Source organism: Coturnix japonica, chromosome 38 (assembly GCF_054131305.1).
Source record: "Coturnix japonica strain WE chromosome 38, WE-NBRP24, whole genome shotgun sequence".
NCBI lineage: Eukaryota > Metazoa > Chordata > Aves > Galliformes > Phasianidae > Coturnix > Coturnix japonica.
The window spans coordinates 4,177,647-4,191,173 of NC_140700.1; the positions used below are offsets into that span (position 1 = coordinate 4,177,647).

Consider the following 13,527-nt stretch of genomic DNA (forward strand, 5'->3'; position numbering starts at 1 on the left):
GCCCAGCTGGAGCTGTCCCTTTGCTTGCAGCACACCCTGCAGCCCTTCAGAGAAGCAAACGGGATGTCTTTAATCCCCAGAAGTCATTCGTTTGATGAAGCCTAATCGCATTTGCATTCCCGCCCCCCCGGCACTGTTTCAATTCCACACCGGCTTCTGGAGGGCAGTGGAGCAGCCCAGCACCTGGCTGTGCAGCCGGGTAGCGCTCTCCATCCCTCTCCCAGCACCAGGTAGCACCGCCGCGATGCACGGCGACGTGCGCACACATGCACACCCACAAGCTGCTTATTCTCGTGTCAATTGACTCCCTGTAAGTGCTGCCTAGCTACCGGCACGGCGGAGCCATCTCCTCTCTTCCCGCAGCCTTTGCCTGCTGCCACCAGCAGCCCCTAATCCCCCCAGAGCTGAGGAGCAGAGCAGCAGCGCCAGGGTCCGACCGGCTTCGTTCCTTCTGACTTTGGTAAGCGTAACCTTATTAATTCATAACCATTCCCCGACTGATCCGTGCAGCAGAGCAGGCGGTGTGTGTTGGCTGACCTGGCTGTGTGTTTTGAATGAATGGTGGCTGGGAATGGGAGGGAGGATCCCAAAGGACCTACGAGAGCCGGGCTGTTGGTCCGATGCCCCGCAGCGTTGGTGTGTGATCCTGAGCAATTCATAGAAAGCTGCCTCCTGGCATTTTCACTTCAGAACCACCGTAAGAATCCAAAACGTTCATATTGATAGATGGCATCTTGCAAGTGGTTCAATCGAGGAGCGCCGAGTTACCGCAACTGCTTTTGAATCGGTGGGGAGGTTTGATGTGGATTTGCCTTTAATGGCGAGCTGTGTTTTCAGTTTCTCAGTCTTTTGTCCTCAAACACAGAGGCCTGGCAGCTAATTCGACTGCCTGGTGTATATTATAACGAACCCTTTGACTTTGTGCTCTCCTCCTTTTTATATATACATATATTGCTTTAAACTTCCTAATTCCAAAGGCAGCATCATGAGAGAGCCACATATCTTCCCCCTCCACATGTAACTTTGTCACAAGACTATTAATCATGCCTTACAACCATTTCATTAGTGCAGTGTATCCATTCAGGAGCCCAATGCTTGTCTGCGGAAGGATTTGTTACCGTGAGATATGGAGCTGAACACATTTCTACAGGAAACATTTAAGCAAGGTCATAATAACACTCATTACATTCCAAGCAGCGACGTGTCATTGCTGGATCAGACAGAGAATGGCAGCAGTTGTGTTTATTGACTGAGTCTGTGCTAGAGCCCAAAGGTTGGCAGTAATGTTGGAATCACTGCTCTCAGTGTGCACTATCAGACCATAGTCCTGCACGTGGCTTAGATGTTTATGTTGGGGGAAAGGAACCAAATGAAAGCAGCGTTATGTCCTTCTTTTTCATCTCAGCGGGTCCTTTTGTACGTTAGTTAATGAACGCTTCCATTTCATTGTGCAATCTTAACATACTGCTGTTAATGCGCTGTTAAAGGTAGGTGGGAACGTGGGCAAAACCAGACCTGTCTGTGGGTCGGGAGCTGAAAGCAGCACCGTCCCATTCTCTCTGCACATCCCACTGCTGGTGGATATCCTCCCTTAGGGCCGGGGCTGTGCTCAAGGAGGGGCATGGATGGGTCTGATGCACAACAGGATGGCAGGAAGCCCCCAGGCACAAAGGCTGCTGGCCCAACTGTTGCTGTGATGCCTTAGCCAGACTGAGAGAGATGGGAAAAGACAGGGAAAAACCTGCATCCTAAAGTACAGAAACATATCCAGGGTGCACAAAGCTCCGTGCCAATGGGTCCTGTGAGCAGCAAAGGTAACAGTACTGAAAAGAAGGTGATCTAGTGCCAGGAAGAGGGAAGGTGGGCAAGTATTTATCGCCTGAGTACGTATGCAGCTTTACATCTTGGGCTATTCAAACATTGGATTATTTTGCTCTCAAAATAGCAACGCTTACTTACTCCCCTTTCTCTCAGCAAGGCAGCGAGGCAGGAAATGACTTGTTCACAGTGCTAGAGCAAAACTGAGAAAGCAGGAAATCAAATACACGTGTATGGAGACAGAGCGATTCATCCAGCCCTCCCTGCAGACAGCAGCACAACCAAATGCTGCGTGCGTGGAGTGACAGAAGGAGAAACTATAAGACCAACAGATGATTCACGGGAGACTGAAGAAAACACTCTGATGTCTTCCTTCTAGAAGGAAAATCCATTCTAAATCAGAAACACCTTCAGATTGCAGCTGGACATCTTTGCTCTGAGTCCTTTAAGTGTGAAGTTCCATTTCTGGGTGGGTGGGATGGGTGGGTGACTGCAAAGTGGAAACTCCATTGCTGAGGCTTAGAGGAGGATTCTGCTGATGGGTCACCATTTTTATGGAGGGCTTTTGGACTTTGCTGATTCCAGACATAATGGTACAGAAGTATTTGTAGTTCTGAGGGTTACACACCTGTCAGAATACAAGTAAATAAAGGTCAATGCGCAGCGGCCTTTGGTGATTTCACAGAGCCTTCAGCTCTTTGCAATTGAGTCAATTCAGTTTTTCAATAACATGAAATTAACCTCTAAAAATGGTGTCAAGGATCTCAAAATCCTAAAGGCACATTGATTAAGGAGGTCAGTGAGGTTCAGGAGGAATTTGGCACCTAAGCTGACTGGCAAGGAACAACATCTTTCACCTCTTTCTGCTGCAATACATTCCCCTTCCCCAGCACTTGTGCACAGGGGGAGTTATGGCCCCAAGGGCAGCTCTTCCTGCTGGTGGGAGGGTGATGCTCATGGCTGCTTTCATATTTTCTTTCCCTTTCTTTCCTATCTCCATCATGCCATAAGCCAAGTGTTTTGATCACTTTTCCCATCCCGTGGCTTCTTTTTCACCTTCCAGCTCTATAATGTTAGACCTGATCTTATTAAGAGTGCTCAGACACTTGTATAACATTTCATCCCCCCCCCCCCCCCAGGGCCCCTATAAGCTCTCCTAATTCTCCCACCACTCCGGTGAGCTCACACAGCATCTCCTCTATGTGACAGCAGTGCTTAGAGAAGGGAGCTGGGATACGGCCAAGGGCAGACAGCCCTCAGTGCTTCCAAACAGAGCACACCTCCTGTGACATCCCATAGCCAAACCCCAATGATGGGTGCCCAGCCACCACCTCAGGGCTGGGGATGCTCTCACCCCACACCCAGCTCTCCTCTCACTGCCGGCACCAGTCACAGCACACAGTGGGGAGCAGGTAGCAAGAAGGTCATGACTCAATTAACAACAATTAGACAACAGCAGAGTAAACTGCCCACAGCATATCCACAACATGTTTTCCATCAGTTCCCCCTCCTGCAGTCACAAGCTCTTTTAACCATTTCTCAAGTAATCAATTAGATCAGCTTTGATGCTTCTGAGTTGCTCGTTGTACCTAACTTTAACCCATTAAGCCATGGGTGCCTTAGTTACAATTAGCCATACTCATTAGCAGGGTTTTTAGCACAGTGGGAACATTTGTGATGGGCAACATGCATCAGAGGAGGGCACAGACTGGGCAGCATTGCAGTGTGCAGTGCCCAGCTGACCCAGTGTTACGCTGCATCAGCAGCTGGAGCTGGACATAGCAGGCAGGGCACAGCACCAACAGCTGGTAAGCAGCAAAAGCAGCATCAAATTCCACATACTTCATAGGTGTTGAAAGGTCTGAATCCAGGTGAGTGCTGTGCATGGCACCCTGAGCCAGCCTTGCTTGCTGTGCCAGCTCCCACCGCAGCCTTCAGCTCTCTGTCCCTCTCCCTTACAGCGTTCCCTGCTTCCACTCTGGAGGAGATGGGTCGCAAGGAAGAGGATGACAGCAGCTCCTGGAAGAAACAGACGAGCAATATCAGAAAGACATTCATTTTCATGGAGGCACTGGGATCGTAAGTACCCCCTCACCCCCCCAAAAGGTGCAGCAGCCTGAGCACTGCACTGCCCTCCATTCACAGCCTGGCTGGGGCTTTGCTCTTTCCCTTGTAAATGCATCAATCTGCTGCTACTTCAAGGTCAAGCAAGGTCAAGGGATGGCTCTGAGAGGTTTAATAACGCCGTGTATTTATCTCATAAACCCTGAGTCACTTGAAGGATGAAATGAGAGCGTGGCTGCTCGAGTTGTACGATATTTCCCTGGGAGTTAACAGCTTAATTTGTCTATTGGTGTGAATGAGACAAGAAAGCATTTCCAAGGTGGTGGAGGAGGAATTGAATCGCCTCCAGCAGGAAATTCTGCCATGTCCAGGTTCTCCATGACTGTAGAACCCACAGCAAGGATTCCAAACACAACTATGTCAGAGCTCAGCTGGGTTTTAAGTTATTATGTCAGCCTCAGAAATCAATGACGTTACCCAACAGCTTTCCCTATAGGAAGAAGGCAGGAAGAAAGGCTCGGTTTCTCCTCGCCAACTTGTTGATTCATCATTTTTTAATAAGGGGTGTAATTATTATAAACTGTTTGGGACAGATATATAGAACAGATGCCCCAGCATCTGATTTGTAGGTTGTTCGTTTCCTACTATTACATTAATAGGATCATTTAGTATTAGAGTTTAGGGTTTTTTTGCCACCAACTGCACCGCCAAAGCCATCTGTGCAGTGCCCTGTGTTCTTTGTTTAGGAGATCATAGGAGCTACAGCTATTCTGCCCTTGGTTTATTACAATAGCATCCCACCATCACACTTCCACCCTGCTCACCTTCCTCTCTTTACCCACCACTGCCTTGCAGGGTTATAGGCTCAGCAGCTCGTCCCATTTAACTGCCATGAATTAATCTGTTGCTCATTTGATGAGGATTATTGAGGACTGACCTGGCAAAGCATGCACTGTCACTGTCCCAAGACACGTGTTCTGCTGCCTAAGTAAAACCTCTAGCAGGATTGCAGGCTTAGGACGTTGCAGATATTCACTGCTGGCTACACCATGCTGAACCCTCATCAGGATCATACCAAGCACTGCAAGCATCCTGAAGGGCATCACTTAATTCCATTGCAATTCTTTGTCCACTCCAATATAGCTCCATGATAAACTATGCAAACACAAACTTTTCTCTATAGGGAATACTTGGGGCATTTCTTGCATTGCTTTTCCTAACTCTGGAGCTGCTGGAGATGTACCTTCAGCTTTGCAACCAGCATCCACTTGCTGTTTAAACCACTCCCAGGTTGTTTTTTCCCTGCTTTTCCTATTCCTATCCACCAGTCTCCCCCCATTCACACTTCTCTTTGCAGAGGTGCATTCTCGGAAGTTTTCTTGGTGAAACAAAGAAGCACTGGGAAGCTCTTTGCTCTGAAGTGCATCAAGAAGTCCCCGCTCACAAGGGACAGCAGCTTGGAGAACGAGATAGCAGTGCTGAAAAAGTGAGTTCATACACACAGGTTATAATGTAAAGAACTAACACCCTTTCCTAAGGTCTCCAGAGTAACTGTTGGGTTTTCAGCTGGAAAAACCAATTGATCCTTGTCAGGTTCGTTTCTGACCCAGGTTTGTCTTTGCAGAATAAAGCATGAAAACATCGTGACTTTGGAAGATATTTATGAGAGCACAACCCACTTCTACCTGGTGATGCAGCTGTAAGTACAGCAGGGCCACAGCGCATTGCAACTCAGCGCAGCCACACCAGAAGCCAAAGATTTGCTTGTAATGCTTCCTGGTGCTCCAAAATTGGACTCAGGAGAGATGAGCTGCTGAGCTGCTGCCTGAGAGGCAACTGATTTGCCTGATTTGCCACCTTTTTCTTCAACAGGGTGTCAGGCGGAGAGCTGTTCGACAGGATCTTGGAACGAGGGGTCTACACTGAGAAAGATGCCAGCGTGGTGATCCACCAGGTGCTGACAGCAGTGAAATACCTCCATGAAAATGGGATCGTCCACCGTGACCTGAAGGTGCAGTCTGTCCTTTGGCTTCCTGAGCTCCATCATCCCGTAGCTCTCTTTTTCCACCATGAATTTCAACCTCTGGCTCTCTGTATTCACAGCCTGAAAACCTCCTTTACCTCACTCCCGAGGAGAACTCCAAGATCATGATTACAGACTTTGGCTTGTCCAAGATGGAGCAGAACGGCATCATGTCCACAGCCTGCGGCACGCCGGGATATGTCGGTGAGCCAAGTGCTATAGTGGGCTGCCAGGAAAAGGGCTGTGCCCTTACAGCATGAAAGGGAAAAAATACACAGCCACCTTAATAACAGCACACCAGTCATAGAGGCACTGCAGGACCCCATAAAGAGTGGATTACAAATGGGTTTAGGGATATTGTTTCATGTCAACCAAACTGCATTGCCTCCATCCAGCTTGTCAGACAGCAATCCAGCTGGTATATAGGGCTGTTGCTGGCTCCTATGCTGACCTGTCAGAAGCCAACTGCACAAGGAACTTCTCCTTTTCCCACAATTTACCATTCCTTGCCATTTGCATTTCTTTTTGCTTTCCTGCAGCTCCTGAAGTCCTCGCCCAGAAACCATACAGCAAAGCCGTGGACTGCTGGTCCATCGGAGTCATCACCTACATCCTGTGAGTAGCAGCAGGCAGCAGCCCCCCCCTTCTCCATGTTTCATGCACAGCCTCATGCACCTCTGCAGCATGGAAAGGAGTCAGTGCTGGCCCTCTACTTCCTCGTGGCAGCACCTCAATTTACTCCTCCTTCACACAGATCCTCCATCCCATAGCAATGAAAGGGGCGGTGGGAATCAAGAACTGGATATGAAAGGAATCGCATTTTCTCTATTATGTGCCTCATCCTTTGCTTTGTTTTTCTCCAGTTGCCTGCGACTATCATTCAGTCTTTCTCTGCACGTTTTGTTTCATTTCCTCCCACACCATGCAGCTCAGTTCCAGCTGTTGCTTTGTCCTTTTGCTGCATAGTTTTAACTCTTTTCTGCAGCTTTCCCCATGCTCTTAGGGACAGATGGATCCTCTTAGGGACAGAACCTCCTGTTACTCACTCCCTCATGTTGCACACACGTGCCCGGCCCTAACAAGTCATACCAAGCTCATGTGGATGCACAGCTGAAGGACTCATGCCCCTCTGCTCTGTTCCAGGCTGTGTGGGTACCCCCCTTTCTATGAAGAGACCGAGTCGAAGCTGTTTGAAAAGATCAAGGAAGGCTACTATGAGTTTGAGTCTCCCTTTTGGGATGACATCTCCGATTCAGGTAGAGTTCAGCAGCACATCACCTTCATTTTGGCTGTGGGGATGGGGACAGGTGAACAGAATGGGGACAGCCCATAGCATTGCAAAGCAGAGCAGCGATGCCAAAGCTGAGTTGTGTGGGTAAATAGGGGAAAAAGATGAAGAAAACAGGAGGCTGCTCTTTAGAGCTGCTTCTAAAGCCACTCAGTTCCAACTTTGGCATGTTTGCTATCAGGTTAAATTCACCCCATCTCAGCTGAAATGAGATACGTGTGCAGGTGACATTTTTCCATCAGAAGCATTTCACCACACACATCTCCCTCCACCGCTGTAATGAAGATGTACAAACACCTCTTTCCCACTCCGACCTTTGTGATGTTTATCTACAAGTGTTTGACCTCTGTTATTAGAATCGTATCCTGGAATGGGGAGAAAATAACCTTTCCCCTTTGCTTCTCGTCCCTTTCCAAACAGCCAAGGATTTCATCAGGCACTTACTGGAGAAGAACCCGGACACGAGGTTTTCCTGTGAAGAAGCCCTACGACACCCATGGTAAGAGGTGTCCCCCAACCTGGCAGTGCCATCAGCACACAGAACATAGAAAACAATGGATAATTAAAGATGCAATTGGCTTAATATTTGTCTCCATAAACAGAGGCAAAGAAGAAATCCCATTCTGGGCTTTTCCAAGCTTTGAAGTGTGTGTTTGTGTTACATTTTGTTGCTGTTTTTCCTTTGGGTTTAATTATTGCTGATTGAATGTACAAAGCAGTTAGTTGCCTCCAGAATGTGGAATGACTTACAAATGCCATCTGCCTACGAGCCCATTTTCTTCTCTCCCCATCTGCAGGATTAATGGAAATACAGCCCTTCACCGTGACATATACCCATCTGTCAGCGCTCAGATACAGAAAAACTTTGCAAAGAGCAAATGGAGGGTAAGTTGTTTGCCATTGGGAGCCCAGAGCCATTTCAATAGCAAACGCCAGTTGCTGCCACCTAGCAACAAGACAGGTTCCATCACGGCTAAGCACCCAAAATCCCCTTAAAGTTGTCTGAAAATGGCATGTATCTACTCATTATGGTATGCTTGGACCAGTGTTCTCTACTGCAACCCACACTGGTTTGTTAACCCTGGACATTGCACTATAATGCCCTTGCCAACAAAACAAGGGCTGGAAACTGTCAGCACATCTTTTTGTGAGCTTAATCCAGCTTCTCCTCCTTTTAGCCCTGCTGCTTCAATCTATAGCAAAAGAGCTTTTATAAGAATTAAGATGGAGAGAGGAATATTGTAGGAGCCACTTGAATCGGAGTGTTTTAAATACATTCAAATTTCATCTTGAGTCTCTGTTTCACACTGTGGGGTAATTTACAGCTGTCCCCCCCCAGTTTCCTTATCTAGAAAGAGCTGTAATCTTCAAAAGCATCAGCAGTTTGTAGCCTGTGGTATCCACAGTGTTTATGCCAGGAATGAGCACTTATAGCACGTTGTGCAAACATTCCAGCAGCACCAAACAGCTCAGCATTACCACCCTGCTGCTGCTGCTTCATATGGACAACGTCCATCTGGCACCGTTGGGTGCTCACTGTGGGGTTTTTCCTCTTCCTCCCCAGCAAGCCTTCAATGCTGCAGCCGTGGTGCACCACATGAGGAAGCTGCACATGAATGGCCACGCTGCAGCTGGCAGCACTCACCCTGTTATACAAGGCTCCGAGGCATCCAGACCCGGCACACCCAACGCCATGCAGCCAGCAATGCCCAGCAAGGATGAGGACGTATCACTGCCCCAGGTCCCCTGTCCAGCTCCTCCTGCTCTGCTGGAGCAAAGCACAGGAATGAGAGAGGACAAGCTGCAAAACCCCACTGTGAATAATGGATTGCCAGACAACCAGAGCCCACCAGCCAGATCGTGTGGCTGCAGCCCAGTGTGCACAGGGCATGAGAGAGCTAAGGCATCCTTCTGCTCCGAGACGGTGCTCCTTAAAAAGCCTGCAAAATCCCAGTAGGTATCCACATCATCAGCCATAACTTCAGACAAAGTGTATGGGACTAACCCTGCTTGGAAGTTGCTGCCTGGCACATAAGTTGGCAGCTCCAGGTGGAGCAGAGAGGAGGGAGGAAAATGACAGAAGCAAACATTGCACCAGTGCCCAGCCAAGTGTTTTTCAGTGCTTGTATGAGCAGCAGGTGAGGCACAGTGCCCAGGCTGCACAGCAAGGCTTGCAGTGAGCTGAGGTGGTGGGGGGTTTGGTTGCCATTGCCATCTGATGATCTGTGCTTAGAGCTGCTGATGCCAATTACTCAGCAGCTGCTGGCTGAGTGAACCCTGCCTTTACTGCAGTGTTGACTTGTGCTCCAGCTCTACTTTGCTTTCAGCAGCTGACACTCTTTATATTCACAAACACAACTTCAATTCACCTGCACCTTCTCTTTCTTCCAATTCTTCCATTTCCATCCAGCCATTTCAAATCAGAAGTTCTCGTTCCAATGAAGACAGGTAAGCATTCATCCCACTGTGGCACTGGGCAAACTGGAGTTTGTTTGATCATGTGATGAGGAAGGCAGCCAGCGGGATCCCCCATTGCCAGCGGTAAGTGCACGCCATCCCACCACCAGCTGCTTGCAATTAAACTCATTACAGCTTGAAAATGGGAAAGGCACAACTAGCAAAGTGACTGTACAGAAACAAATTGATTTTGCAGGTATTTTGTAACAGAAAAAGCCCTAATTAAGCCATCTCTTGAGGAAGAAGTCATCCTTTGACTTCCATGCGGGCCAGCCCACTGGCTCTAAAATCAATTGGTTTCAAAGGCAATTATTGCCTAAACAGCCCATCCCTTGCACAGATTTGATCCAGCTGGGTCAGTTCCAGTTGCTTTGTTATCAGGAAGCATGGCATGCAGATGTTGGTTTTGTAGGTGAGCAAGAAATACCAGAGAAGTAAGAAAATGAAAGTTTCCTCCCATTTGGTCATAGCTCAGATTAATTCTAAAGTTAACATTGTGTGTAAGCAGTAGGAAGTGCTGCCATTAGATTCTGGCTGAGGAGATGTTCCATAAAGGTGAGCATGTGCCAGCATAAAACTACACCAAGTGAGCTGCATCGTGTCATCCTTTATGACCTTCTCTACTGCTGAGATCACACAAACAGAACTGTAACATACAAAGGATCAATAGATGAGACAAATGCAAGTAAGATCTACTACAGACTCCAAACAGGTCAATTCCAGTGATCAGCCATGTAACAGCCCTTTATAAATGCAGCATACAAAAGGATCTAAGCTGCTCCTAACCCCCTGTGCTTCTGCCACCTATTAACAGAGCACATTGTGAAGGCAGCAGTCTAGCGAAACCACGTTCAATTCCCAATTGAAATTCTCACTCTTGCAGAAACAGAAGGGCTGTTTTACTCTTTTCTGCACTTCAAAGCCAGACATCAACAGTGCAAGCAAGAAGAAAGGATGTTGTGTCCCACCATGGGCTGACGGGCAGCAGCGTCACGGTGAGCAGCGACACAGTGATGAGCAGCACAGTAATGCTGGGAATCCATCAGCGCAGTGACCTCGTTGTGCTTCTGGATCGTTAATGCTGGAAGAAGGCACTTAAGCAAGGGAAAGTCTGAGGCTGCTGCAAGCATATTCAGTGTACATTATCCATACAACATTGCTCAACGCTGTAAGCTTTTGTTTTCTGTATACGGTTAAGTCGTCCGATGCATAACAAGTGCACTGCACAGCATAAATCCTATAAACCAAAGCCATGCAGAGTTTTATTCAGTGGCAGCTCAGTTTATTTTTACAACCTGCATCCTTCCCATTCCTTGGATTTCAGTTCCTCCCAGGCTTCAGCTCTTTGCAGCTCGGTGACAAGCAGCTGCCCAGGCTGCGTGGTTCTCACTTCAGCTACAAAAGGAGACAACCTGCTAGCAACCTCCGTATGTCTGATAATAACCACAGCGAGGTCTAAAATCCCTGCTTCCAAGTCTGTAATTGCACAATAAATACTTGCTTAATAAAGCTGACTTTTGTTTTGTAAAGTGCCTGTTGGTTATTCGTCGAAATGGTCTATTAAGTCCCTTCTGAAGCCTCACTCAGGAGCAGCTCTCATAGTAGGTGACTCGCTTATGGATGGCATCCCGGATCCTGCCCACCTTCTCCTGAAGGCCTGACAGCCTGGCTGACTTGGCCACCAGAGCTCTGTTGCTTTCCTGAATATCTGTCTCCAAAGCTGAGGAGAGAGGGCAGGGAAGGGTTTTGTGACATCAAAACTGCATCAAAAAGGCATTGTGTGCAGTCTGCCTTCCTGGGCTCAGCCCCTCCTCCCTCCTGCACCCCCTTCTCCCCCCACAAAAACACCAACCCCTCTGGAACCCAGAAGCCCCAGTGCAGCTGCCCATCACCCTGAGCTTACCTTCCATCCGGAGCATCATGTTCAATGTTTCCTCAAAGAGAGCTTTTGCCTCCAGGTGTATGCTCTGCACAAGGCTGCCCTGTGCTCCCAGTGCAGGGCTCTCCCCCTGCCTGCTCTTCAGCTCTGCATACATATCTTTCACTTGTTGGAAAGCCTGGGTAAATTAAGCAGCGCATGTAGGATCGAGCAAATAAACTGGTGAAGATTTATCAGTGTTGAACCCATTTTAAATACTAAAGAGATACTGTGCTAGAGCTCCGCAATTACGATAATATGCAGATGCCCAGTGTGCTCACAAAGATGCTTGCTGGCTTCTGCATGGGCAGAAACAGGTCTTCAGCACAAGACTGAGAAAGCCAGAGGGAACATGGTGCAAGGCCACAATACCTGCTGAGCCCTGTTGGCCTCCTCGCTTGCTGCTGCCGCTGTCTGCTGCGCATCGCCAGCCCGCAGCCGATTCTGCCCTGCTGTCTGCTGCAGCCCAGGCAGCCCTTCTGCCAGCACAGCCAGCTGGGCTGCCACCGAGCCCACGTTCTTCTCAGCTGGACCAAGCACTGCCTCAATCTACAAGCAGAATGCTCCATGTTAAGAGGGAAATTGCAAACAACAACCTTTTCTTCTGTGCAGCGAGGGCCCACGGATTTCCTTCAGGCTGCAGGCCTGGCCCTCAGAGAAGCAGACAAATGAGACCCAAAAGGGAATAGAGATTTTTACACAAAATATCCCATTTCTCCACTTTGCTGGTACAGGGCTGTACCACACTGCAAAGCAGCAAAGCAGCAGTGAGCAGGAAGCAGTGCTGTTATTCAGGAAGTCACTGAACACCACTTACTTCCTCTATGCGCTCCTGAATGAACCGAAGGGAAGAACCTGAGCCCCTTATAGCCCCCCGGGCCTCCAGCAGCACCGTGTTTGCCTGTCTCAGATTCCCAACAACCTCTTCCACGTTGCCTTCCACTGCATTCGCCCGGTTCCTGGAGAAACACAAGAAACAGCCAGGGTGAGTGTGGAGAACTGCATGGACTGGATGTCAGGATTACAGGGGTAAAATGGTTTTTCATCAGTATTCCACATCATAACAGAAGCCAGACTGCTTTGTCTCGTCAATTCCAGCAGGCTAAGCAGGTGTCAGACACTATAAAGGAGTTTACATACTTATCCCACTCACCTTCTCACCGGGATATTGCTGAAAGTCAACACGTGACAAAGCAGATGCTCCAAATTTGCAAGGGCGCTGTGTAATTGCTTTTGAAGGGGCCATGGGATAATCCTCCCAACTTTCACCCAGAAAACAAATAGCCCATTTAATCCCCTCGTGCTCTCTTGTGTGATTAGAATGTGGGTCACCAATATCAATAACAGAGCAACCCCATCATCTCCCCTTATATGATATTGAGAAATAGAGAAAATTCTCTGTTACTTTTGGTATAAACTTTCTTGCTCTAGGATCCATGACAAGACCTATTCTTGGCAGCCAGATCCTTATTTGAATCAAAGTATCAGAGAAGCCTCTGTAGAGACTGCAAATGCATCCTTTTAGCCACCATACATACACAGAAGCACAATTAGATTTCACCCCAGCTGAACATCAGCACATTCACTCTGGCTCAGTGACCCTGAGCCCAAAAGCCTTCAGCCAAGCTGACCTGGCCTGTTCTGCCTCCTGCTGCAGCTGCTTGGCCTTGGCAATGTCCTCAGCCGTCTGGGCAAGTATGTTCTCTGGGCACTGAAGCTTGGTGGCCAAATTTTGTATCTCCTTCATTTTTCTCAGGACTGCAGCAGCATCCGTGGGGAGACGGAGAGAGAGAACAAACTCACTGATTTCCTGGATTGTTGCAGGGTCCATGTCCTTGTCTGCATGAAACAGAGGAACAATGTCAGACACAGAAGAGGGTAAAGGCAGATGTCCATCATGCTCTCACACACCATCTCTTCCTTACAGACAGCTGCCAGAATCTACTCTGCTTCAATCCA

General features: G+C 48.3%; 2 protein-coding genes and 1 long non-coding RNA gene across 4 annotated transcripts in view; 1 reads left to right on the forward strand and 2 right to left on the reverse strand.

Annotated features, from left to right (window-relative positions):
• On the forward strand, positions 1–11,179 carry CAMK1G (calcium/calmodulin dependent protein kinase IG). The gene is made up of 13 exons (XM_015885125.3): positions 1–460; positions 3,780–3,897; positions 5,240–5,368; positions 5,507–5,581; positions 5,755–5,893; positions 5,986–6,109; positions 6,445–6,520; positions 7,049–7,161; positions 7,614–7,692; positions 7,991–8,078; positions 8,758–9,146; positions 9,604–9,734; positions 10,534–11,179. Exons 2-12 carry the CDS (start codon positions 3,806–3,808, stop codon positions 9,695–9,697), a joined length of 1,398 nt encoding a protein of 465 aa, XP_015740611.2. The 5' UTR covers positions 1–460; positions 3,780–3,805; the 3' UTR covers positions 9,698–9,734; positions 10,534–11,179.
• LOC146754803 (uncharacterized) lies at positions 1,229–3,795 on the reverse strand. The gene is made up of 2 exons (XR_014938670.1): positions 3,661–3,795; positions 1,229–2,446 (listed from the first exon to the last, which is right to left on the reverse strand). It is a non-coding gene; the product is annotated as an uncharacterized LOC146754803 (long non-coding RNA).
• The window catches only part of LAMB3 (laminin subunit beta 3), an 18,636-nt gene continuing 15,994 nt past the window's right edge, over positions 10,886–13,527 (reverse strand). For both annotated transcript variants that reach the window (XM_015885105.3, XM_085526832.1), the window contains 5 exons: positions 13,200–13,407; positions 12,386–12,527; positions 11,941–12,117; positions 11,554–11,707; positions 10,886–11,370 (listed from right to left, as the gene is read on the reverse strand). In XM_015885105.3, coding sequence (XP_015740591.2) covers positions 11,234–11,370; positions 11,554–11,707; positions 11,941–12,117; positions 12,386–12,527; positions 13,200–13,407 — 818 coding nt within the window. In that variant the 3' untranslated portion in view covers positions 10,886–11,233. The remainder of the gene's footprint in view (positions 11,371–11,553; positions 11,708–11,940; positions 12,118–12,385; positions 12,528–13,199; positions 13,408–13,527) is intronic.

What these genes read in the sequence shown, in the direction of transcription:
- CAMK1G (XM_015885125.3), top strand. Translation starts at nt 3,806, where the DNA reads ATGGGTCGCAAGGAAGAGGATGACAGCAGCTCCTGGAAGAAACAGACG. An exon ending in GGATGACATCTCCGATTCAG is followed by an intron (nt 7,162 to 7,613) that starts GTAGAGTTCAGC and finishes CTTTCCAAACAG; the next exon opens with CCAAGGATTTCATCAGGCAC. An exon ending in AAAAAGCCTGCAAAATCCCA is followed by an intron (nt 9,147 to 9,603) that starts GTAGGTATCCAC and finishes ATTTCCATCCAG; the next exon opens with CCATTTCAAATCAGAAGTTC.